The 24,424-nt window shown below is 55.7% G+C and overlaps 1 protein-coding gene across 2 annotated transcripts in view; it reads left to right on the forward strand.

Annotated features, from left to right (window-relative positions):
- Positions 1-24,424, forward strand: part of AP2A1 (adaptor related protein complex 2 subunit alpha 1) — a 26,957-nt gene continuing 2,533 nt past the window's right edge. The window contains exons 1-19 of one of the 2 annotated variants that reach the window (XM_045856284.1): positions 1-202; positions 10,294-10,362; positions 10,488-10,630; positions 10,774-10,967; positions 15,386-15,515; positions 15,973-16,074; positions 17,434-17,542; positions 20,210-20,360; positions 20,700-20,868; positions 21,001-21,138; positions 21,351-21,533; positions 21,947-22,044; positions 22,339-22,570; positions 22,662-22,829; positions 22,915-23,078; positions 23,380-23,445; positions 23,776-23,832; positions 23,940-24,022; positions 24,118-24,207. In XM_045856284.1, the coding sequence (XP_045712240.1) occupies positions 136-202; positions 10,294-10,362; positions 10,488-10,630; positions 10,774-10,967; positions 15,386-15,515; positions 15,973-16,074; positions 17,434-17,542; positions 20,210-20,360; positions 20,700-20,868; positions 21,001-21,138; positions 21,351-21,533; positions 21,947-22,044; positions 22,339-22,570; positions 22,662-22,829; positions 22,915-23,078; positions 23,380-23,445; positions 23,776-23,832; positions 23,940-24,022; positions 24,118-24,207 (2,413 nt within the window). In that variant the 5' untranslated portion in view covers positions 1-135. The remainder of the gene's footprint in view (positions 203-10,293; positions 10,363-10,487; positions 10,631-10,773; positions 10,968-15,385; positions 15,516-15,972; positions 16,075-17,433; positions 17,543-20,209; positions 20,361-20,699; positions 20,869-21,000; positions 21,139-21,350; positions 21,534-21,946; positions 22,045-22,338; positions 22,571-22,661; positions 22,830-22,914; positions 23,079-23,379; positions 23,446-23,775; positions 23,833-23,939; positions 24,023-24,117; positions 24,208-24,424) is intronic. The other variant, XM_045856285.1, reaches the window with a different exon arrangement.

Genomic DNA, 24,424 nt, shown 5'->3' on the forward strand with positions numbered 1-24,424 from the left:
CCAGCCCGCCCTCCCCCCGCGGCCGGCTCCGCTCCTTGGCGTTGCCTGGGGTCCTTTTCCTCCCTGTCCCCGCCTGCCAGCCCCCGCTGCGTTGTGCCCTACTCGGCCAGGCCTGGAGCCGACACCACCGCCATCATGCCGGCCGTGTCCAAGGGCGATGGGATGCGGGGGCTCGCAGTATTCATCTCCGACATCCGGAACTGTGAGACCACGGCCGGGGACCCGGAGGGGGGGGACGTGGAATTGAGGGGTTTGGGGGTTACAGAGGGGTCTGGGGGTTAGAAAGCTATTGCGGTCAGTTGAGGGAAAGGATAGAGAGAGTCCTGGAGGAACTTTAGGGTGGGGGGAATGAAGGGGCTTAGGGTGTCCTAGAGTGCCTCTTGAGATGTCGACACGGGAGTGGCTAAAGGCGTCCGAAAGGGTCTTCAAGGCGAGGAGGTTAGTAAGGTTCTGAGGAGGGGGCCATAGAGGTGTCCCTGGGAATGATAGGCTTGGGGGTTGTATTAGAGGAATCCCTGATGTAGATAGAAAGGGGAGGAGGTGCATGGGTCTGTGTATGGTGGGGGGGGGGAGATGCTGGTGCCCCGTGGAGTGACAGTGGGAAGAGGCCAGGGGGGCCTGGGAGGATGTGTAACAGAGGCAGCCTAACGGGGTGGTGCTTGAAGATCTAGGTGAGGGGGTGTCGTAGAGAGAAGGGGCTAGATAGGTCACGGAGGCTCTTGGCTAGTGCATAGAGAGGGCCGAGGAGTGATAGAAAGTCCCAGGGGTTTGGCGAGGGGAGATGGGAAGGTGGAGGACTCCAGCGGGAGCCTCGTGAGGAGTTGAAAGGCTCCAGGATGAAGGATTTCTTGGAGATACGGAGGGCTGTGGAGAAGAGGCCAGAGGGATACTGAGGGGAAAGGAGGGACTCACAAGGGGTACACAGGAGAGACATTGCAGGTAGAGTCTTGGGAGAACCCGAGACAGGGAGCTGAGGGCCTGGAAAGAAGACACTCTATAAAGTGGGCGCTTGGGGGATGTTCCAGAAATGGGAGATCCCAGAGCTCAAAGAACAGGCCAGGGGGGACTTAGGAATTTGTGGGGAAGAGAGGAAATCTGAAAAACTCGGGTGGAGTGGGAAAAGCCTGGTCTCCTAGAGGGGTCAGGGAGCAAGACAGTTCTGAATCTGGAGCCTGACCACGCCAATATGGGGATAGCAATGTCCAGAAGGAAGGAATTGTCATGTTGATGGACGGCCTGGTGCCAAGTCAGCTCCTAGCTCTTCATAGCGGTGTCAGTGTGCGGAGCTGTCAGGAGCCTCCAAGGCTGTAACCACCTGGGCTTTGGGGTCCACCAGACCCGGGTTCCAGTGCTGTCCCTCCCTAGCCGCGTGACCTTGAATGAGGGACTTCACCTCTGGGCTTCCTAATCTGTCGGTAGGGACCGCTGACCTCACCTTCCTGATGAGGCTGTTGTGATACTGTTTGTGAAGGAGGCCTTTCACACACCCCGGGTCCTAGGCCCATCTTGGCTGTTGTTATTTTGCCAGATCTCAGGAGTGGCCTCGTTTGAGTGCCCAGTGATTGTTTTGGAATTTAGTGGGTATGGAAGAACCTAGTATGTACTGAGCGCTTGTGACAAGGACGGGTGGAAACTGTTGGGTATCAGGTGGAGAAGAGAGGTTATGATTGTTCCGAAAAGGGGTGGAGCTATGAGAGGTTGTGAACTGGGGGGGTGGGGGGGCAGCTCTTGGAAGCAGGTGTGCATTGCCTCTGATCCCTGTCAGCCACATGACCCTTGGCAAGTCACTTACCCTCTCTGGGGCTCAGTTTTCTTGTCTGCAAACCCCACGGAGAACAGCACCTTGCCTTGGGAGGTTCATTCATTCATCTGACAAGTTCTTTTGGATGACTGGTGTGCCAGGCGCTTTTCCCAGGGACTGGGGCTACGACTGTGAACAAAAATTCCTGCCCTTGAGAGCACCATGGCATGAGGGAGATAGAAAATAAACAAAGAGAAGCGGCCGTAAATGATACAGTGTCACACTATGCTGAGAACAAAAAATAAGGAAGAGGGGAGGGGCCAGGACTGAGAAGGTGCTCGGCTAAGGACTCCCCTCCGAGGTGATGCTTGAGTGGAGATCTGAGAGCAGTGAGGGAGTGAGCCCTGTGGATTTTGGAGGAAAGAGTGGTCCCCTCGAGGGAACGGTGCATTCAAAGGCCCTGAGGCTGCACATGCTTGATGCGTGTTCCCATCAGCGTGAGGCAGTCCGTGTGACTGGGGCCGAGGGAGGGAGGAGGAGAAGGTGGGAGCTGAAGGCAGAGAGGGGACAGGGATCGGGATCGTGCAGGGCTTTGTGAGTCACTGTGAGCACTCTGGCCTTTCTCTGAGTCAAAGGAACGCGGTGGGTTCATTTTCAGCACAGGAGGGACGTGAGCCAGTTGATGTTTTAAAATAATTCGTCTGGCTGCTCAGAAGAGCACAGGGTGGAGATAGGTCTGCACAGGAGCAGGGAAAGAGTCAGGGGGCTGTCGCAGGCATCCAAATGGTGTTGGTCTGACTGGGGTGAGGAGGGAATGGGCAGAGGTGGTGGGATTTGGGATCAATTCTGAAGGATTTGCAAAGGGATCGGCTGGCTGATGGAGGCAGAGAAGGACAGAGAAATCGGGCTGGTGGCACTGTAGGACCCCAGAGGAAAGCCAGAGGGCAGAGGGGAGATTCCACCTTGGGGCCGTGGAGGTCATTTTGCAAATGAACAGGGGCTGGAGAATTGGGGCTTCCTCTTGGCCTTCCTTTTCTCATCAAGCATGTGTGGACTGGCTGGGATGTTTCAAGCCTCCTCATGGGGGCTGGGGATACAGTGGCCAATAGGACAGACTCATTTGTGCCCTGGTTAAGGAGACAGGCACTGCATACAAAACACAGCTGTTGTTGCCACACACACACACACACACAGTTATATACAGATGTTCATGCAGTGTTATTCACAGTAGCTGGAAGTGGAAACAAACCACCCAAATGCCCATTGATGGAGGAACAGATAGGCAAAAGCACTCCACCCACACTATGGAATATTACTCAGCCATTAAAAAGAATTAAGTATTGATAGATGCTACAGGATGGATGAACCCTGAAAATGTAATTCTTTTTTTCTTAAAAACAGTTTTTTTGGAGGGGAAGGGAGAGAGAAAGAGGGAGAGAAACATCAATGTGTGGTTGCCTCTTGTACATCCCCTGCGGGGGACCTGGCCTACAACCCAGGCATTTGCCCTGATTGGGAATCGAACCAGTGACCCTTTGGTTTGCAGGCCAGCATTCAATCCACTGAGCCACACCAGCCAGGGCAAAAACATCATTCTAAGTGAGAGAAGCCATAGGCACAAAAATGTATGATTTCATTTGTCTGAAATGTCCAGAATTAGCAAATCCATAGAGACAGAAAGTAGATTAGTGGTTGCCTGGGGCTAGGAGATGGTGGAATGTGGAGTGACTACTAATGAGAACAGGGTTTATTTTTATTTATTTTTTTAAGAGGGGAGGTGAAGGGAGGGAGAAGAAGGGAAAGAAACATCAATGCGAGAGACATTAATCAGTTGCCTCTTGTACACGCCCTGACTGGGAACCGAACATGCAACCTAGACAGGTGCCCTGGCTGGAATCAAACCTGCGACCTTTCCTTTGCAGGGTGACACCCAACCAACTGAGCCACACCGGTCAGGGCCAGCGTTTCTCTTTGGGGGGATGAAAATGTTTCGGAATTCTATGGTGGTGAGGGGTGCCCAGCACTGTGGTTATAATAAAGACAATTTAGCTGCACACTTAATTTTTTAAAGGTTTTTAATGTATTTATTTTTAGACAGAGGGGAAGGGAGAGAGAGGGAGCTAACCACCAATATGTGGTTGCCTCTTGCACGCCCCCTACTGGGGACCTGGCCCACAACCCAGGTATGTGCCCTGACTAGGAATTGAACCTGCAACACTTCAGTTCGCAGGCCTGTGCACAATTCACTGAGCAACACCAGCCAGGGCTAGATCTTATTTTTTTAAGTGGAAAAAATGTAGCTGTCCTAGGTCCACTGAGGGAGAGAGTCTCAATGTTGAGAGAATGGGAGCTATTGCTCAATGCGGAGGAGTTAGCCAGGCCCGGGGAGGTGGAGAGGATCTGTGAAGGCACAGGGACAGCCAGTGCAAAGGTCCTGAGGCCCAGGCAAGACTCTGAGCTAAGGCCTCGGGTCTGACTTTGGGCAGGTGGGCAGAGTGTCTGTCCTGAAGTCTGTAGGAAGGAATGAGGGGAAAGAAGGGATGAGGCCGAGCTCAGGGGTGGGCAGGTGAGGAGAGGGAGGAGGCGGAGACATCCTGCCGGAAGACCTGAAGATCCCAGTGGAGTTCAGTGAGGAAGATCTAGAGGGAGGTGAAGGACAGGCTCTGAGGAGGGCCCAGAAGTGCGAAATCCGTGTAGATGAGAGGGGTTGGGGCTGGGTGCAGCCCGGGGGTGTGGCCATGTATCACCTGTGCAGGCGCAGGACAGGCGTTGTGTTATCTGACTGGGAGCTCCCCAGGGCCCAGCTCCCCGCCAGCCCGAGGAGAGTTTCTGAGGGAGTAAATGGGGTGAGGGGTGCTGGGCTGCCCCGTGCCCTGAGCAACTCCCTTTGGGCACACCCCGCTCCCAAGTGTGACCCATTCCGCCTGTGACACCTCCTGCAGCCCCTGGCGCATGGCCCTGGGCAACCCTTCCCTGGGCCCCTGGTTCTGCCTGGTTCTGCAGGACCTGGCCCAGTGGTGTCCTCTGGAGGTGCTTGTGCATTGAATCAAATGAATGAATGAAGAGTGAGTGAGTGAGTGAGTGAACTAACCTTTACTGAGCACCAATCACACACCAGGCACTGTTCCAGGTAACGGGACTACAATGGTGAACTGAAGTCCTCTCTGATGGTCACATCCCAGGGAGGGAGTAGACCAATTCACAAGTGAATAGACAGTACTCCGGTGTTCAGACAGGGGGCGGTGGGTGTGGGAGGGAAATAAAGCAGGGACCTGGGGCGTGAGGACAAGGTTAGGGATGGTGCTCTTACATAGTCTGGTCAGAGTTTCTTGCTGAAAGGGTGATGCTTGGAGCAAAGAATTGAACTTAATGGGTGAGTTGGGCCTGCATAAATTTGAAAGAGGGCATTCTTGGCAGAGGGAAGGGCTTGTGCAAAGGCCCTGAGGCAAGCTTGTGCTTGGAGTAGAGGAGGAATTCAAGGAGGTTGGGGGATGAGGTGGGAGTTTCGGTCAGAGAAGGTGCTCCAGGGGGTGTGCAGGGCCTGGGGGGGCCGTAGTGAGGACTTGGATTTCCCTCTGAACACAGTTGTAGCCATGGAGGGATTTGGAGGAGAGAAGGGACAGGATCTGACTCAGATTTGTGTAGATCCCTTTGGCCACTGTGCAGAGAACAGAAGGAACTGAGTCCCCTTTGGTGGTTCTCCAACATTAAGCGGGAAAGTACTGTAGCTGTCCCATGTCCAGTGAGGCAGAGGGCCTCAGAGTTGAGGGAATGGGGCCTGTCTGTTTACACTGGGGACCCCCCCCACAACCTGCCACCGTCACATTCAACCCCTCCCCTGTGCTGGGATGCCTCCAACAGTGGAGCAGCCACACCCACTCCGTGGTACTCATTGTTGTGATGTGTTGAGTGTTTACAGGTTAGCGCGGCACCCTGCAGGGCAGGGGGCAGCTGTGGGAGGGTCCCTGCAGCCGCCTTCGTGCCTGGAAATGAAGGACAGGGTGTGACTTGGTGGCTCAAGGAGAATTTTTTCCCTTGGGGATGGTGAGGACTTCATTAGCACAGTCTGACCCCGGGCTAAAAAGTAAAACAAAGCAGTGTAATTAATTTTAATATATTTTATTTTTCCCAGTATGTGCTAAATATTATTTGCATGAGTAATCAATAGTTTTTAAATGGCTAGTGAAACAGTTCATGTTCCGTTCACAATTCAAAGGCTGCATTTGCATTGGAGATACTTGCTCTTTATTAAATAGAGTTCGGAAAACTTAGATTCATGGGACCCTCAAGTTGTTCCAAGCATTCTTATTCATTGAAGATTGGTTTTTCAATTTAAATTTATTAACAGCAAATAAAATTTGGAATTTAATCCCTGTCACCCTGGCCGTATTTCCAGTGGCCAGTGGCTCCCCGTCTGGGAAGCCCAGGGCCGCTGCGTCCTGAGCCGGACCGAGGTCCAGAGTCGCAGGCGTCGTCTCCCAGAATCCTCTTTGAGGACCCAGGGCTGCTTGGGCTTCTGTGGGAGACCCATCAGGGCAGAACTGTATGAGTGGGAGCGTTTCTCCCTTGTATTGTAAATGGTAGTTTTCTAGACGAGGGATCAGACAGTGCCTGCGTTACCTCCATAAAATGCTTTGTGGCGTCAGGGTTGGCTCGGATGCCTTCGGTGGCAGCGACAGACCCACCCCTGTGCCTCTTTGGCTTCAACCAGGCATGTCTGGGATGGCTGTGGGTGCAGACCAACACAAAATGATAAACTTACTTAAAACATTCCTTGGTTTTATGCTAAGTTTTATTCCTTAGATACGTAGATTTCCTGTATTTAGTGATCACAAACTTGGGACCTGGTCTACTATTTTTAAAAGATTATGGAAAGGGCCACAGGATAATTAGGGTTATTACGTGAGGAGTTTCTCGCTTCTCTGTGGTGGCAGATATTACGAAAATTATGCACAGACCTGTTTTTTTGCTCAGCAGTTTTCATTAGTGTTTGTGTCTTTAATGTGTGGCCCAAGACAGCTCTTCTTCCAGCGTGGCCTAGAGACTCCAAAAGGTTGGACACCCCTGGCTTCAACCCTTAAGGAAGGCTTTATCTTCCCCAACCAGAAGCCTCAAGGTAGGGCAGGTCCACTGCACAGTCAGCAGTTTCCTGCTCTGGCCTGCAGCGAGGAGTGGCCTCGTTTTCACCCACACGGTCCTTCCAGCCTCAGGCAGCAGAGGGACCTGCGCCCTCCCGTGGCTCCTCAGGACCCTCGGAAAACCTCAAAGTGGCTGTGGCCTGGCTGTGCCTGCCATGCTAGCCCGCGGGCCTTGGCACAGGCCCGCCCAGAGCATGCGTCCCCTTATCTCTGCGTGGTCCATCTCTTTTTTTGTGGGTGGTTTTTTTTTTAAAGATTTTATTTATTTATTTTTAGAGAGAGGGGAAGGGAGGGAGAAAGAGAGGGAGAGAAACAACAATGTGTGATTGTTTCTCGTGCACCCCCAGCTGGGGATCTGGCCGGCAACCCAGGCATGTGCCCTGAGTGGGAATTGAACCCGCGACCCTAGGTAGCACCCACACGCTGTCTCTGGACACTCGGGCTGTTTCTTCCTCTAGATCAGCGATTTTCAACTCTTTTTTTAATCTCATGGCACACACAAAGTAGCTACTTAAATTGGCTGATACACCAAAAATTATGTATTTTTGCTGATCTGACCATCAAAAAGATCAGGTTCGTTCACACCAGATGGCTGTTGTTGTGTTGACTGTTGTCATTTTTTAACTTGATAATCTAAGGGAAAAGAGGCCAGTGTCCCTGACTAAACAGTCAGGAATTGCATCTGTTAAAAATTTTATGTATTAATCAGAGAAAGGGGCAAGGAGGGAGAAAGAAAAGGAGAGAAACATCAATCGGTTGCCTCTTGCAAGTCCCCAAATGGAGGCCTGGCCCATAGTCCAGGCATGTGCCCCGACTGGGACTCGGAAGTTATGACCTTTCAGTTTGCAGACAACACCTAACCCACTGAGCCTTACCAGTCAGTGCCGTGTTTTAAAAATCCCTCAGGCACACTGGTTGAACATCGCTGATCTGGATCTTCGCAGGGGTTGTGCGCCCGGCCAGGACACTCCGCCCCCAGGCCTGCAGCCCCTTCTCTTTGGGAGACCTGACGCTCTGTCTTCCTGTGAATTCTCGGAGTACCTCCATTATGCAGAGGACAGTACCAAGTAGACGTGGACAATTGAAAGACTATTTAAAGAAAAAATACAAATCCATATATATTCTTTAAGTAGTCTTTCAGTTGTCCATATCTATTTGATAGTCTTCCATGTAATTTGAGTATCTCCTATAAAAGTATTTTGATATGTAATTTTAATAAATATATTAATTTTCATACACATATACATCTATGGGAATATATTTAAAAGGCCCACCAATCATCAGTGCCCAGCTCTATACATTCTCCCTGGTTGGACACAGCCACGTCACTGGCCCCCGATGCGGAGCCAGCACCCCTGCCTGGCCCCGCGCCCCCCTCTCCCCCGGCTTTCCTTCGCTCACCCTCCCAGCCCCCACCCCTCCCCAGCGATAACCGATAACCTCCACTGGCCTATCCGATACCATAGGTTAGTTTTGCCTGCTTCTGGAAGCTTTTGATCAAGGTGTGAGTGAAGTCCAGAGAGGTCACTAGCCTTGAAAATGGAATTGCCACTCAAATACCCGTCTTTCTGGGATAAAGCTTAGGCAGCTACTTTGTGATACGTGATCCGCTTATCAAAGTTTTTTTTTTTTTCTGGTCCCTACAGAGTAGTTTTAAGGGAAGCATCTGGAGCAACTCTGGTCATTCTCAGAGCAGGCACAGTGGGCCCTGCTGGTCACCATCCCCCGTCCCGGCCCCCAGAGGGTGGAGCTGTCCTAACCTCCAGCTGCCCTGGCTGGGGAACTGCTCCCCAACCCTCCTCGTCTTTCAGGCCTTCCTCAAATGTCCCCGCCTCCCGCAGCCTGCACCAAGGCCCCTGGCCGTGCCAGCAGCCGCTATCCCCGCCCAGGTGTTGGGGTGGAGCCCCTCGGCCTGTGACCCAGCAGGCCTGGACACCCCAAGGTGGATCGGAAGTCCCGGGCCTTGCTGGGTCCTGGGTGCCCGGCATAGCCCCACTCAGGCCTGGCCCCTGGGGACTGAGGAAACGTGTAATTAATAAATGAAGGATCAGATGGCTTCTGTAGCCACACAGGCGAGTTCAGAGCCACCACGGAAGTGTGGCCCTTTACCTCCTGGGCCCCAGAGTGCTCCTGCCCTAGGAGGGGGAGGGGGCCACTGCCCACTTCTGAGGGCCTTTTTCACGTCCGAATGCCTTTTCTCAGCTCAGGCACTCCGTAAGCCCTTGGAGGTGCCGCCCAGAAAAGTGGTAGGCGCTGGCCCTGTCTGCAGCCGGGGTCTGGCCTGGTCTGGGGGACAGACGTGGACCCAGACACCCATGACACGTGCTCTCGGGGGTGACATGGGTGGTGTGGGAGCCCAGAGGAGGCCCTGGGGCAGCGCCGCCCAGTGGACATACGACAGGAGCCCTGCATGTGGTTTTAACTTCTGCCAGCAGCCACGTTTTTTTTACAGTAGAAAGAAACAGGCACAAATAATTTTAATGATATATTTATGATACCTGATACATCCTCAATATTGTCATTTCAACCTCTAATCAATATTGTAAAATTTTGAAATAATTCACTCTTTTTCTTCCATATTCCGTCCTCTAACTTTTTTTTTTAAGATTTTTATTTATCTGTTTTTAGAGAGGGACAGGGAAGGAGAAAGAGAGGGAGAGAAACATCAGTGTGGTTGCCTCTTGTGAGCCCCATAGTGGGACTTGGCCTGCAACCCAGGCATGTGCCCTGACTGGGAATCAAACCAGCGACCCTTTGGTTCTCAGACCAGCACTCAGTCCACTGAGCTACACCAGCGAGGGCCGTCTTCTAAATCTGGTGTGGCTTTGCGGCTTAGAGTGCAGATGAGTCTGGAGCAGCCACCCAGCGAGGGACTGCTGTGTTGGGCAGTGCAGGGGGTAGCTCAGCACCCAGGGGTCTGGCCTGGTGACTGGGTAGCAATGGGCCTTCATTGAACTGGGTGGCTGGGGGAGGACAGGTTTTCGGGAGACACTGCAGTCAGTGGGGCTGTGGTCGGGGTGAGGGCCCTGGGGGACAGCTGGAAGGCAGCCTGGCCATTTGTCCAGTCCTTTCTTTGTCACCTGTCTTTTGCCAGGCCAGTGCCGGGGGCAGGGGCAGGGGTAACCAGGGCTGTGTGTGGGGACAGAAGCTCCCAGGAAGAGTGCAGTTCAGGGGCCGCAGTGAGAGGTGGAAGTCCAGGCTTGCCCCGAAGTGTGTGCTGGACTGACGGGGCTGGAGACATCAGTGGCCTTCATCATCAGCTCCCGCAGCTGGAGGTGGGGCCCGGGCCTGTCCTGAGTCTCAGGGACGGAGAGAGTTTGACCTTCCAGCCAAGAGGGACCTTCCTGAGGATAGCGAGGGCAGGTGGCTCACTCAGCTCTCCAGGACCCTCATCACCAGCCTTCTCTTCCACAGGTAAGAGCAAGGAGGCGGAGATTAAGAGAATCAACAAGGAACTGGCCAATATCCGCTCAAAGTTCAAAGGTAGGTGGGAGTCTGGGCTCTGGGGCCTGAGGGAAGAGGTGCCTGGGACTCCCAGGACTTGGGACTCACAGGTGTGATTCTGCCTCATCTGGCCTCCCTCCTCTCTCCTCCACCCTCTGGACCAGGGGACAAAGCCTTGGATGGCTACAGTAAGAAAAAGTATGTGTGTAAACTGCTCTTCATCTTCCTGCTTGGCCACGACATTGACTTTGGACACATGGAAGCCGTGAACTTGCTAAGCTCCAACAAGTACACAGAGAAGCAGATAGTGAGTGTGGGGGGGAGGGGCTGGGGGCTGCATTCCTGAGTCTGCGGGCCGAGGGGCCGGCCACGTGGACTCCGGGGCCTGAGAGTCGAGGCCTAGGACCGATCAACCACAGGCCTCCCTGCCCGCCCGCCCTCCCCGTCCAGGGTTACCTGTTCATCTCCGTGCTGGTGAACTCCAACTCCGAGCTGATCCGGCTCATCAACAACGCCATCAAAAATGACCTGGCCAGCCGCAACCCTACCTTCATGTGCCTGGCCCTGCACTGCATCGCCAACGTGGGCAGCCGCGAGATGGGCGAGGCCTTCGCCGCCGACATCCCCCGCATCCTGGTGGCTGGGTGAGGCGCTGGAGACCCGTGAAGGGTGGGAGGGGGTAGTGGATGGGGGAGGCAAGGCCCAGCCAAGTTTGAGGCTCAGAGTTCTGTCACCTCCCCAAGGTCTCCTAGCCAGGGGGTGCAGCTTGCTGTGGGGGATAGGAGCCCCTAAGGGCATTTAGTAGGGGCACCCGACCTAGCCTAGGGGATCAGGGAGGGCTTCCCAGAGGAAGTGGCATCAGGCCGGGGCCTGAGTGAGCAGGAATCATTGGCCGTGGGAAGGGGAGAGGCTTGAGGGGCAGTGGCCGTCCTGAGTCGGGAGATCACTCAGCAGATATTCCTGGAGCACCTGCGACGTGGTAGGCGTGAGGGGCGGGAGTGAACAGGCAAGGGCTGTGGCACCCACCCTTAGGGAGCTTGTGTTATACGGGGGACCCAAAGAAGAAACACACGGAGAAGTAAGATGAGTCCCGACAGTGACATGCTCTGGAGAAAATGAAATCGGGGGTGGGGGGGGTGTCTCCCAGGACCTGGTGTGATTTGACGCTAGAGTGGTGAGAGCGAAGTCATTCAAACACCTTGGAGAGAGTCCCAAGCAAAAGGAGCATCAGCGCAAACAGAGGCCCTGAGGTGGGCGAGAGCCTCATACATTCATGGAACCGAGTGATGGTGTTTATGGCCGGAGTGTGGCGAACAGGAGAGAGAGGGGGGTTTGGATTTTATTGTGATTGATGGGGGAGGCAGGCGGGTGACCCGAGCTTTGTCATTTTAAAGATTTTGTTTATTTATTTATGTTAGAGAGCAGGGAAGGGAGGGAGAGAAACATCAATGTGTGAGAGATACGTTGATCAGTTGCCTCTCACGCACCCCCAACCCAGCACCTGACCCACAACCCAGGCATGTGCCCTGACCTGGAATTGAATCTGCAACCTTTCGGTCTGCAGGATGATGTCCAACCCGCTGTGCCACACCACTCAGGGCCAGCTTTGTAGTTTTAAAAGATCATACAGTCTAGTGTGGGAAAAGGTAGGGCTTGTATTTCTGGCAGCGTGTGGTCTAGATTCCTCCCTGATGCTCTTGTTATAACCTAGCTATCAACATTAAATAAAAAAGGAAAGGAAACATCCTTGCAGGTGTTCGTGAGCTAGCAGCAAAGTCAGGACAGGCCTCGAGCTAAGAGCGGCCCGGGGCCTGGGGAGGTGAGAGGAGCTCGGTAGCTGGGTTTTGCTCAGAGGGCATCAGCTGGCCTGGGTGAGCAGGGTTCATTCATTGCTGGGGCTGGGGCGGGGGGCGGGGGCGGCGGGAGGCACTGCGGCCTCTGGGAACAAAAGAGTTTGTCCGAGGAGACCGCAGCTCAAAGTGAACGTGATCTAGAAATAACCCTCCGTAGGGACTCTGAGCAAAATTACCTGATGTAAAATAAGTATGTGTAATAGCTTCCAAAAAATATGAGAATGATTTAAACAGTGGAGCAAAGCGCAAACAGATTTGGAAAAGAAATGGGAAATATCACTGAACTTTTTTAAAAAATTAAGCGGTCGGTTTGGCAGCAGAATTAAACACGCGGTAGAACTGAAGAAACTATGAGAACGCAGCCCAGAGAAGCAAAGAGATAAAAGTTTGTAAAAAGAGAAGTTCAGAGTCGTGGAAGGTAATGCTATTCAGAGTTCTGGAAAGAGAGAAAGGAAAGAACATGTCAGAGGCACCATTTGAACAGGTAACAGCTGAGAATATTCCAGAGCCCATGAAAGAGGCTGATCCTCAGATTCAAGTAGCCCAGGAAATAGGGACTGCATCCCTGGCTGGTGTGGCTCAGTGGATTGAGTGCCGGCCTGCTAACCACAGGGTCGCTGGTTTGATTCCCAGTCAGGGCACGTGGGTGGCGATTAAAGTTCCTGTCTGACGAAGTCCCTCGGGGAGGACATGGCAGGGATGGCCCAGCGCGCTGGGGTCTGGGACAGGGGAGAGAGAGGAGGAAAGTGCACCCTGGACCCTGGCTCAGAACTGGGAGAAGCAGCTTTCTCGGAGAAGGGAGGGGGTAGGCGTGGTGAATGCTGCCGACAGTTTCTTTTTTTAATTTTATTTATTTTTAGAGAGGGGGGAGGGAGGGAAAGAGAGGGAGCGAAACACTGATGCATGAGACAGAAACATCCATCTGTTGTCTCTCACACTCCCCCAACCAGAGACCTGGCCCACAACCCAGGCATGTGCCCTGACCAGGAATTGAACCAGTGACCTTTCAATTAGCAGGCCAGCACTCAATCCACTGAATTACACGGGCCAGGGCGAGTCTCTTTAAGACAAGGGTAACCAGTCACCACTGGCTTAGGCGAGACAGAGGTCACTGGCCACCCTGGGCCTGGGAATTTGGCACCCCCTGAGGGTGGAAAGGAGGCCCCAGACACACAAGAGCCTAAGCAATGCCCCTGGTTCATGCCGAGCGGCCATGCCCTGCCAGAGCTGGGGCCAGGCCGGGCTGGGCTGTCTGAGTGTAGTAGGTACTCCATGCTGGACACTCGCTTAGACCATCACTGGGCCTGCAGGAACTTTTCTTTTTTTTTTAAGATTTTATTTATTTATTTTTAGAGAGGGAAGGGAGGGAGAAAGAGAGAGAGAAACATCAATTTGTGGGTGCTGGGGGTTATGGCCTGCAACCCAGGCAGGTACCCTGGCTGGGTATCGAACCTGTGACACTTTGGTTCGCAGCCCACGCTCAATCCACTGAGCTACGACAGCCAGGGCTGGAACTTGTCTTTAGGTAGATTTTTTTTTAACCGAGATATAATTCACATAACATAAAGTTCATTGTCTTAACTGTTTTAAAAGGCACAATTCATCAGTCTTTAGTGTATTCACAGCGTTGTGTGCCCCGTGCCCGTTAGCACTTCATGCCACAGTCCCTCCCTCTCCACCCCCCTGGCAACTGTGAATCTGCTTCTGTTCAGATATCCCTGTTCTGGACATTTCTATAAGTGGATTTCATCCAGTGGAGTTCTATTGGCTTTTTGTGTCTGGCTTTCTTCACCCATGTTGTAGCATGGGTCAGAATTTTCATTCTTCTTTTTTTTTTTTAAGATTTTATTTATTTTTAGAGAGAGGGGAAGGGAGAAAGAGAGAGACATCAATGTGTGGTTGCCTCTCGCATGCCCCCTACTGGGGACCTGGCCTGCAACCCAGGCATGTGCCCTGACTGGGGATCAAACTGGCGACGCTTTGATTCACAGCCTGGTGCTCAATCCACTGAGCCACACCAATCAGGGCTCATTCCTTTTCATGACTGAGTAATAACAGTCCGTTGTTGGATATACCACATTTTATTTATTTATTTGTAAAAAAAGAATCCAGTTGTTGGTTGTTATATGTAATGTACACATTTGCGTTTTCAGGTCTCTCCTATAGATGTCTAGATGAGGGACCTCTGAGTCACATTGGACCGAGTCTTACTTAAAAGGAAACAGTTGCAGTTGAATTCCCGCTCGGTCCCTCTTGTCGTCCCTCCATCTTCCCCTCCCCCCTCCCACCCCATCCCCTAAATCTGGTGGTTATTCTTCTCATGTATGTTTTGTCCATTTATACCTGGGCTCAGCCCCCCCAAATTATGTAATTTTAAACTTCGCGCACATGGTATCACAGTCTCCATTTAACTTAACCAAGCTGATAAATAGCTCTTACACCTCGGTTTGGTATTTGGATGCCTCCCTGCCTGTAACTGGAGACCGTAATAGAGCTCCCCTCCTGGGAGGACTGTGGCGAGGACTGAACGAGTGGATACATAGAAGCTCTTGGTGCAAGGTGCAGCCCAGAGTGAGGGCCTGAGAGGTGGGAGCTGGGATGATGCGGGTGGAGGATGCGAGTTCATCCAGCGTCGTCTTGCGGACACACCTTCAGCCGCTGTCTGCTGTGGGTCTGATGACAGCCGGGTAGTGAACATTCTGGGGCGGTTGCCTGGAACACTGCGGGGTGGGACATTGTGTGCAGAGATTTTTGTCTTATTAAGTTGCTCAGTTTCCCGCTCCCCTGGCACCTCATCAGAGAGGCCTTCCTCCAAAGGAGCGTGCCCAGCATGTCTTGCTCATATCTGCCCTAGTTTGCGCCGTCACACTGAGCCCAAACGGTATTGGGTGTGTGTGCTCGGTTACCGATGTCTCCAGCGAGAGCGTAAGGTCTGTGTCTACCATTCTGCCCGCAGCGCTGGGGCTCAGCAGGCACTTAATAAGTGCAGGTCCAGGCTTGATGTTTTGCTCCGCCAGGGACCCCCCAGGCTACTGAGATGTGGGCCCTGCTAGCAGCCACCGCCAGGCAGGATCTGGGTCCACCCTCTCAGTGCTGGGTCCGCTTTCTCTCCCTCTCATTGTCCGCCTGCCTGGGAGGCGGGAGAGAAGAAGGGAGGTTCAGGGGCTGGGTGTCACTGAGCCCACCCACCCCACACTGTGCCCCTTCAGGGACAGCATGGACAGCGTGAAGCAGAGTGCCGCCCTGTGTCTGCTGCGGCTCTACAAGGCATCGCCCGACCTTGTGCCCATGGGCGAGTGGACAGCCCGAGTCGTGCACCTTCTCAACGACCAGCACATGGTGAGGCCTGGCGCCCCATCCCCAAGACCTGTCCCTGCCCTTGCTGTCCACCCGGAGGCTCAGGGAGTCCCACCCCTGCCTTGGATTGCATGGCATGCCCTCCTCTGTCTCTCTCTTTACGCAGGACCTGGACACCCCGGTCCGGTCTCCTCCATGCTTATTACTCATCCAAGGGTCCTGGAACCCCCCACCTCTATTCATGACACCCAGCTGGCTGCCAGGGGTCCCGTCCAGGGTCCCCAACACCCACCCATTCCCTCAGAAAAGTCCCAGCCTCCGTCTCTAGCACACAGAGGTTCCCCTGTGCCTATGGCCTGCGGGGCCTGCACAGAGACGCTGACCTCTGTCCCCACCCCAATACTCCCGGTTCCTCCACAGTCCCCTGCCACCCGCCGCACTCGAGTCCCCATCGGCCCTCCTCCCAGGGCCCTGACCTGCGGCTCCTCTGTCCCTGCAGGGCGTGGTCACGGCTGCGGTCAGCCTCATCACCTGTCTCTGCAAAAAGAACCCGGATGACTTCAAGACGTGCATCTCCCTGGCGGTGTCTCGCCTGAGCAGGGTGGGTGTGGCCTCGCGGGTGGCGGCCCTGGCACCCTCTTCCCCTGGGGCATGCCTGTGGTCGCCCCCTCTCTCTCTCAGAGTCAGCCCAACCAGTGGTTATGAACTCTGGCTCTCAGCTGGGCTCTTCTGGCTCGGCCACGAGTGGTGCCACCTTCCTGGGCCTCGGTTGTCCCTTCCAATCAGCGGGAATGGAAGCAGAACCCACCTCACATCACAGCTGCTGTGAATTAATCCGTATAAGCTGCTAGAACAGGGTCCAGCACGTGCTGAGCGCCCAGGAAGTGAGAGCCGCTCTCCTGAGTTTCTCCCGCCTCCTGCCTGCTCTGGCTTTCTTCCTCCTGCTTTCTCTGCCTTCCTCCGCCCCTTCCCCCTGCATCTCCCTCCCTCTGCTTCTCTCCTCCTGCGTGCCGTGTCCTGGGGATGTGCCCTGAGGCCTCCTGTGTGCCTGGCTCCGCTTGGCCGACGGGTAGTGTGGGTGGATCAGGGCTCAGTCTTCAGGAAGCTCACTGTCCTGTTGGAGGAGGAAGAGGCGTGTGGCATGGCAGTCCAGCTCAGTCACAGATTTTCACAAAAAGGGAGGTTCGTGTTGTTGTGGAGGCAGCATAGGGCTTTGTAGGACCCGAAGGAAGCACTTAGCCCTGCCCTGGAAATCCAGAAAGGCTTCCTGCAAGAGGTGATCCCTGAATTGAGACTTGGAGTAAATACAAACATTTTCTGGGCTGGTAAGAAGAGGCCTGGACTCTCAAGCAAGAGCACAACACAGCGGCTCGTTCGTTCAGTCACTTTTTCACTCATTCACCACACAGCGGAGCAGGCCTGTGGGCCTGGCTGATGGGGGTGGGGCTCAACACCACCAAGGAGGTGGCGCAGAATGTGCTGGGAATGCTTCTTGGAGGAGGGGTTTCCAAGGTTGAGTAGGAGTTTGCCATGAGGAAGCAAAGACACAGCCCTTCACCACCTTCCCACCTGTCGACCCAGCCTTTCTCGTGTGTGACCTGGTATTGGGCCCGGGGTCCCAACTCCTGCCCCAAGCAGCTTCCAGTTTCGGGGGAGGACTGCGGGGAAGCAGTCTCCCCACGTGTCTGTGATGTGCACACGGTGCACCTGCCAGGGCTTGGGGGCAACACGGAGGTGGAGTTAGGTGCTGGCAGTAGGGACTCGGATGGGCAGAGGCTTCTGCCCACCCGACAGCCCGGCTCTGCCCCAGAGCCTCCCAGACGCTCACTGCATGCCCAAGGCTCCCTCTCGCCCCAGCCTCGGCTTCCCTCACTGCCTCGGGAAGGCAGCTGTCGCTCCACACCTTGCTGGTGCCCTCACCACCCCCCCCCCCCAAGCCTCACCTCCCTTCTGCCCCCAGATCGTCTCCTCGGCATCCACCGACCTCCAGGACTACACCTACTACTTCGTCCCCGCGCCCTGGCTCTCCGTGAAGCTGCTGCGGCTGCTGCAGTGCTACCCCCCGCCAGGTACCGCCGAGCTCACGGGGCTGGGGCCTGGGGGTTGGTGTTAGGGTTTCTCAGAGGCAGCCTGTGCCTCTGGCCCTGCTCCTCGCCTGCAGCGGGCTCCCTCTGCTGTCTGACCTCACAGAGCAGTATTGAGGGACCCGGTGCTGAGATGCTCAGCACAGGGCAGGTGCCTGTTGGAGCAGTTCACTTGAATTCAGCTTGGCGCTGAGCAGCACCTGTGGGCCCGGGGCCAGTGTGTAGCCCTGAGTCTTCATAGCCAGCCACTTGTGTGCGTGGGTATCTGTGTGTGCGTGTCTGTGTACACGTGCATTGGTGTGCCTGCATGTCTGTGCATGTATGTCCATGCAAGTGCGGGCACACACTGGAACTGCATGTGTGATTGGGCAGCTCCAAAGGCCCCTCCTAGCCTGTGAAAGCTAGTGGTGACTTCTGCCATCTGGCCCTGGGGAACCCTCCTGTCCCCTCTGGCTCTTTCTCATGCAGTAAAGAAGGGCTTAGGTAGAATCTAACCCTCCTTTTATCTCAGAAACCCCAACTTACAATTTTGGGATGTGCCCAGGGCGGGCACCTCACTCACTCTGCTGCTCTGTGTTGTGGGAATTGCAGCCATGACCCAAGCAGAGGCTGCTGGGCAGGGAGAGGCTGTCTCCAATTCATTTCCAAGTGATTTATTTTTAAAGATGTTATTTATTTCGGGAGAGAGAAAGAGAAACGTGAAGGTGTGGTTGCCTTTCACAGGCCTGTGCTCAATCCACTGAGCTACACCAGCCAGGGCATCCAAGTAATTATTTATGTATTTATTTATTTTAAAGTTAAGTAGATTTTTAAAAAGATTTTATTTATTTATTTTTATACAGGGAAAGGGGAGGAGAAAGAGAGGGAGAGGAACATTAATGTGTGGTTGCCTCTTGCACGCCCCCTACTGGGGACCTGACCCTCTGCCCAGGCACTTGTCCTGACTGGGACTCCAACCAGTAACCTTTCGGTTTGCAGGCCAGCGCTTAATCTGCTGAGCCCCACCAGCCAGGGCATCCAAGTAGATTTTTCATAGATATTATGAAAAGTTTTCCAACATGCAAAGAAGTCAAGAATACCTGTCACCTAGACTTCACATGTTTCTTGTATGCAGGCTCTTATTTTGTTACATATTTCTGACATTTAAGAGGTCATTACAGATACAATGTTTTGCCTTAAATATTTTGTTACGCGTTTCTCAAAACTATGGCAGTTTTTCTTCCCAACAGCTATTCAAAGCTCATGCTTCAAACTAACAATGATTCCCTAATGAACTCTGACACCCACTGAGGTTTACCCTGATTTCCCCAAAATTCTTCCACAGGCAGTACAAACTAGGGCCTAACCGAGACACTAGTATCGAATTCGATACTATTTCTGAGAAATCCTCCCTGATCTGGAAGATTAACTCCCGTTATTCTAGGACATTGAGTTTCACCTGGCCATTTATCATAAAAATTTCAAATGTGAAGATAACTTCTGTGAGCAGTGCGTTATGGCCCATTCGTGCGTACCTAGACCTGATGGAGCTTGTTAACAGTGGCCGGACTCTCATCTTTACTTGCTCGGGTTGTGGACATCATAACACTCCCCAACCCCGAAATATTTCTGCACGTGTGTCCCAGAACACTGCGTAGACCCACAGTGTCCCTGTCGTACCTCAGAAGATTCAAAATAACCTCACCGTGTCGTTTGCTGTCCAGGCACCAAACTGCCCAGGTTGTCCATAGCATTATTTTTCTATGGCTTAAAAAACACGCACACACACCCTGGCTGGTGTGGCTCAGTGGATTGCGTGTGGGCCTGTGACCCAAAGGGTCGCTGGTTCAATTCCCAGTTGGGGCACATGCCTGGGTTGCGGGCCAGATTCCCAGTAGAGGGTGCTCAAGAGGCAACCACACATTGATGTTTCTCTTTCTCCCTCCCTTCCCCTCTCTCTAGAAATAAGTAAATAAAATCTTTAAAAAACATACAGTACAACCTAGGGCCAGAAATTAAATCTGACTTTGTCTTTGTCATTATGTCTGGAATAGCCTCCCCACTGCCCCACTCGCCACTGCCTACTTCTGAAGGACACAGGAGAGCTCTGCGCTGCAGGCTGTCCACCTTCTGGATTTGGCTGTTGGCCGTCCTGTGTCCTTGTGCTCTTTCTGAATGCCTGATGGGTTTGTGTGCGACACTTTCACCGAACCCTCGACAGCTGTTCTGTCCATGGGGCGTTGCCACATGTCCCCTGGAAGGGTGGTGACCCGGGTCTCTGTGAACCTCTGCTTGGCGCCTATCTGTCTCAGGCACTCAGACCGCTCCGTGGGAAGGCAGGTTTCAGGGCGTCTCAGCGGGAGGTTCCCGGGACTTTCTTGGCCTATGAGAAGCCTAGAGAGCATCTGTGCTGTAGCAGGGGAAACTGAGGCTCACAGGGGCAGAGTCTCCTGCCCAGCAGGGTCGGACAGGAGCAGGAGGCAAGCCCAGGTCTGGAGTCGGGCCCACTGACGGCATTTCTCCCACCTCCTCTGATCTCCTGGGGCCCCGGGCAGGGCTGAGGGAGCAGGGACGCTGGCTTCAGGGTCCACTCCCTTCCTGTGGCCTGGCCCCTGGCCCATGAGCTGGGCGGGCAGAGCGCTCAGTCCTGGGGCGGGCCCTTCCTCTCCCCAGAGGACGCGGCCGTGAAGGGGAGGCTGGTAGAGTGTCTGGAGACCGTGCTCAACAAGGCCCAGGAGCCGCCCAAGTCCAAGAAGGTCCAGCACTCCAACGCCAAGAACGCCATCCTCTTCGAGACCATCAGCCTCATCATCCACTATGACAGGTGCCCCACTGGGGCCTGGGGGGCTGGGGCCAGGGAGGGGGCCAGGGCCTGGACTTCTGGGTCCCCAGGGAGTGGGTGAGGGAACCTTGACTTAAGGTAGAAGGAGGATGAGGTTGTGCAGTGTTACCCTGCCAGGTTGGTGCGGCCCCTCCTGGTGGGGGCAGAGTTCCTGGCTGTCTTTATTTGGGCTCAGTGGCCCAGGAGGCGAGGTCACCAGGAGCGGTCATGCCGGGACTGCAGGGCAGGAGTTAAGACCTGGCTCCCAAGGGTGACGCGGAATGCACCAGCCCTGCCCCAGGCCTCCTCATGCCCCCGTGTCTCTCTTCCTTTCGCTGGCAGCGAGCCCAACCTCCTGGTCCGCGCCTGTAACCAGCTGGGACAGTTCCTGCAGCACCGGGAGACCAACCTGCGCTACCTGGCCCTGGAGAGCATGTGCACGCTGGCCAGCTCTGAGTTCTCCCACGAGGCCGTCAAGACCCACATTGACACTGTCATCAACGCCCTCAAGGTGTGACCCACCGGCCCTCCCGGCCACTGTCTCCTGCCTCCTCAGAGGGGCACAGGGCTCAGAGGCCATCTGGTGGCTGGGCCTTTGCCACGTGGAGCCTGGAACACACCGCACCCCGTTCTTTTCCCTCAGACGGAACGGGACGTCAGCGTGCGGCAACGGGCGGCCGACCTCCTTTATGCCATGTGCGACCGGAGCAATGCCAAGCAGATCGTGTCCGAGATGCTGCGGTACCTGGAGACAGCCGACTATGCCATCCGAGAAGAGATTGTGAGTCTCGGGAGGGCTGGGGGCTGGACTCCCGGGTCCCAGGGAGGAGGGGCTGGGGGCCTTGACTCCTGGGTCTGAAGGAGGAGGGTCTGAGGGCTGGACCCCCAGGTCTCCAGATGGGACAGTTGTGAGCTTGGATTCGGCTGAGTCCACACCCTACTCCCAGTCAGCTCACGCTCACACTCGTGCTCGTCCTCCCTCCTGGCCGGCAGGTCCTGAAGGTGGCCATCCTGGCCGAGAAGTACGCAGTGGACTATAGCTGGTACGTGGACACCATCCTCAACCTCATCCGCATCGCGGGGGACTACGTGAGCGAGGAGGTGTGGTACCGCGTGCTGCAGATCGTCACCAACCGCGACGACGTCCAGGGCTACGCTGCCAAGACCGTCTTTGAGGTCAGCACCCCTGGCTCCCCTGTCATGGGGCATCAAGGCAGAGCAAGGACAGCTGGGCTGGGGGGAGCAGCCAGCTGGGGCCGCCATCCTGCTTCCTCCTTCCCAGAGCAGTGCCTTGGCCTCCCTGTTCCCCAAGGGACACGGGGGTCGCGCCTTCACTGGCTCCTGTGAAGGTCAGCCCGGCATATACTCACGGGCCCCTAGGGTCTGGCAGTTTGCCACTCCCTCTGTCCGTTTTACTGCTTGTGTGAACTCAGGCCTGTCGCCTAACTACTCTGTGCCTCAGTTTCCCCCTCTATAACACACACATGTCACGGAGTCCCAAGGGTTAGCACGCCGCCTGGCACACCTGAGCGCTCCTGATCCGGGGCGCCATGACTCACAGTGTCCCTGCCCCCCTCCCTGACTCCCAGGCGCTCCAGGCCCCAGCCTGTCACGAGAACATGGTGAAGGTCGGAGGCTACATCCTTGGGGAGTTTGGGAACCTGATTGCTGGGGACCCACGCTCCAGGTGAGGGGTGAACATATGAAGGGCCTGGGGTGTGGGGACCCCAGGTGTCTCAGAGCTATGATGATGGGGTTCCCAGGAAGCTTCTCAGCCCCTCACCCAGACTTCCCTTGGGAGAGAAGGCAGAACCCAACTCTCAAGAGCCTCTGGGACAGAGGGTTGCGGTGGCCCCTGCCCTGGGCTGGGGGGCCAGCCTGGGGTCCTGGGAAGGGTCCCTATGAGGGAGGCGGCACTTTGAGCGGGGGCTTCTGGGGGAGGCGGCAGAGCCGGCGCCTGCTGACCCCTGCCCCCCCACAGCCCCCCAGTGCAGTTCTCGCTGCTGCACTCCAAGTTCCACCTGTGCAGCGTGGCGACACGGGCCCTGCTGCTGTCCACCTACATCAAGTTCATCAACCTCTTCCCGGAGACCAAGGCCACCATCCAGGGCGTGCTGCGGGCTGGCTCCCAGCTGCGCAACGCAGATGTGGAGCTGCAGCAGCGCGCCGTGGAGTACCTCACCCTCAGCTCGGTCGCCAGCACCGACGTCCTGGTCAGCGTCCTGGTCCTCCCGCGCCCCTCCTCCCCTCCGTGCCTGACCGCCCCCGCCTGACCTCCCCCGCCCCTGCCCCCACCCCCCGCAGGCCACCGTGCTGGAGGAGATGCCACCCTTCCCCGAGCGCGAGTCGTCCATCCTGGCCAAGCTGAAACGCAAGAAGGGCCCCGGAGCCGGCAGCGCCCTGGATGACGGCCGGAGGGACCCGAGCAGCAATGACATCAATGGGGGTGTGGAGCCCACCGCCAGCACCGTGGTGAGTCCCCCAGGACTGGGCCATCCGGAGGGTCCGCCTGGGGTGTCGCCTCTTCTTACCTACATACACCCTGTACTTCCTGCAGTCGACTCCCTCACCCTCCGCCGACCTCCTGGGGCTGCGGGCAGCCCCTCCCCCAGCGGCACCCCAGGCTCCCTCGGGTACAGGCAACCTCCTGGTGGACGTCTCCTCCGATGGCCCGGCCACCCAGCCCAGCCTGGGTCCCACTCCTGAGGAGGCCTTCCTCAGGTACCATCCGCCACGGGCTCGGGGCTACTGGTCTTCTGTCTGTCCCCACCTCGCTCCTCCCTCCCTGTCCCTGTGCCTCTGCCCACCTGGCTGCCGCCTCTCCTGGCCTACTTCTCTGGCCACTCTGGACTCTCAGCTGCCCCTGGCCACAGTTCGTTGTCCTCCCACCACCGTGTCTCAGCCTGCTCTTCCTTTTCTCCTTCCCTCCTCCGTCTTTCTCTTCGGCCCTCTTGCTGCCTGTCTGGGATTGGCTGCCTGCCACGCCTGTCTTCTCTGTCTGCTCTGGGATTGGATGGCCCAGCGAGCTGGAGCCGCCTGCCCCTGAGAGCCCCATGGCTTTGCTGGCTGACCCAGCTCCAGCTGCTGAGTAAGGGGTGGCCTCAGGGGGTTGGTGGGCAGACTCTTGTGTCCCTAGGGAGGGTTCGAGGACTGGGAGCTCCCATGAGGGCTGCTGTTGAGCCAAATGTAGAGGCGAGGACTTGGAAAGGAGTGAAAGCCAGGGTCCTCTGCCGCAGGGGGCGGATGGCCGCACATGCTGGGGTCCTGTTCCCGTTAGGGGCAATCCCCGGACTGATTCTGGGGTTCCCTGTGGTTCTCTGGGGAGTCTGGGTATGTGGACTGTGGGGCTCCGGGCCTTTACCTCTCGCACCTCCCTCCCGCCAGTCTCCTCCCATCTCACTCCTTTCCCCGCCTGCAGCCCGGGTCCCGAGGACATCAGCCCGCCCATCCCTGAAGCCGATGAACTGCTGAACAAGTGAGTCTGGGAGCGGGAAGGGAGGGGAGTGAGGACAGGCGGGAGTCAAGGAGCGGGGCCCAGGCCCGCACTGCTCTCGCCCTGAGCCCCCTGCCGTCCCCCGCCAGGTTCGTGTGCAAGAACAACGGGGTCCTGTTTGAGAACCAACTGCTGCAGATCGGAGTCAAGTCGGAGTTCCGGCAGAACCTGGGTGTGTCCGGGGGCTGTGAGGGCGGGGTTCGGGGGCCCTTGCGCGGGGGTGGAGGAGGGACGCTGACGGGGGTTTGCCTCTCCCTGTTGCTGCAGGCCGCATGTATCTCTTCTTCGGCAACAAGACCTCGGTACAGTTCCAGAACTTCACGCCCACCGTCGTCCACCCTGGGGACCTCCAGACTCATATCCTCCTACCTGGCCCAGCCCCCTGGCTCCACCCCTTCCCCATGAGGAGGGTCTGCTTTCCCCAAGAGAAGTTGGAGATATGACTTCCAATGGAGACCCACTTCCAGTGGAGACCCACTTCCGCTGGACTCCTGTCCAGCCCCCTTACCCGAGGGCCTGAGCACTTGTTAATTCTCTGAGGTTTAGTGTCTTCTGTCAGAAGGGGTAGTCCTTT

Source organism: Phyllostomus hastatus, unplaced genomic scaffold (assembly GCF_019186645.2).
Source record: "Phyllostomus hastatus isolate PE091 unplaced genomic scaffold, TTU_PhHast_1.1 phas_scaffold_1224, whole genome shotgun sequence".
Taxonomy (NCBI): domain Eukaryota; kingdom Metazoa; phylum Chordata; class Mammalia; order Chiroptera; family Phyllostomidae; genus Phyllostomus; species Phyllostomus hastatus.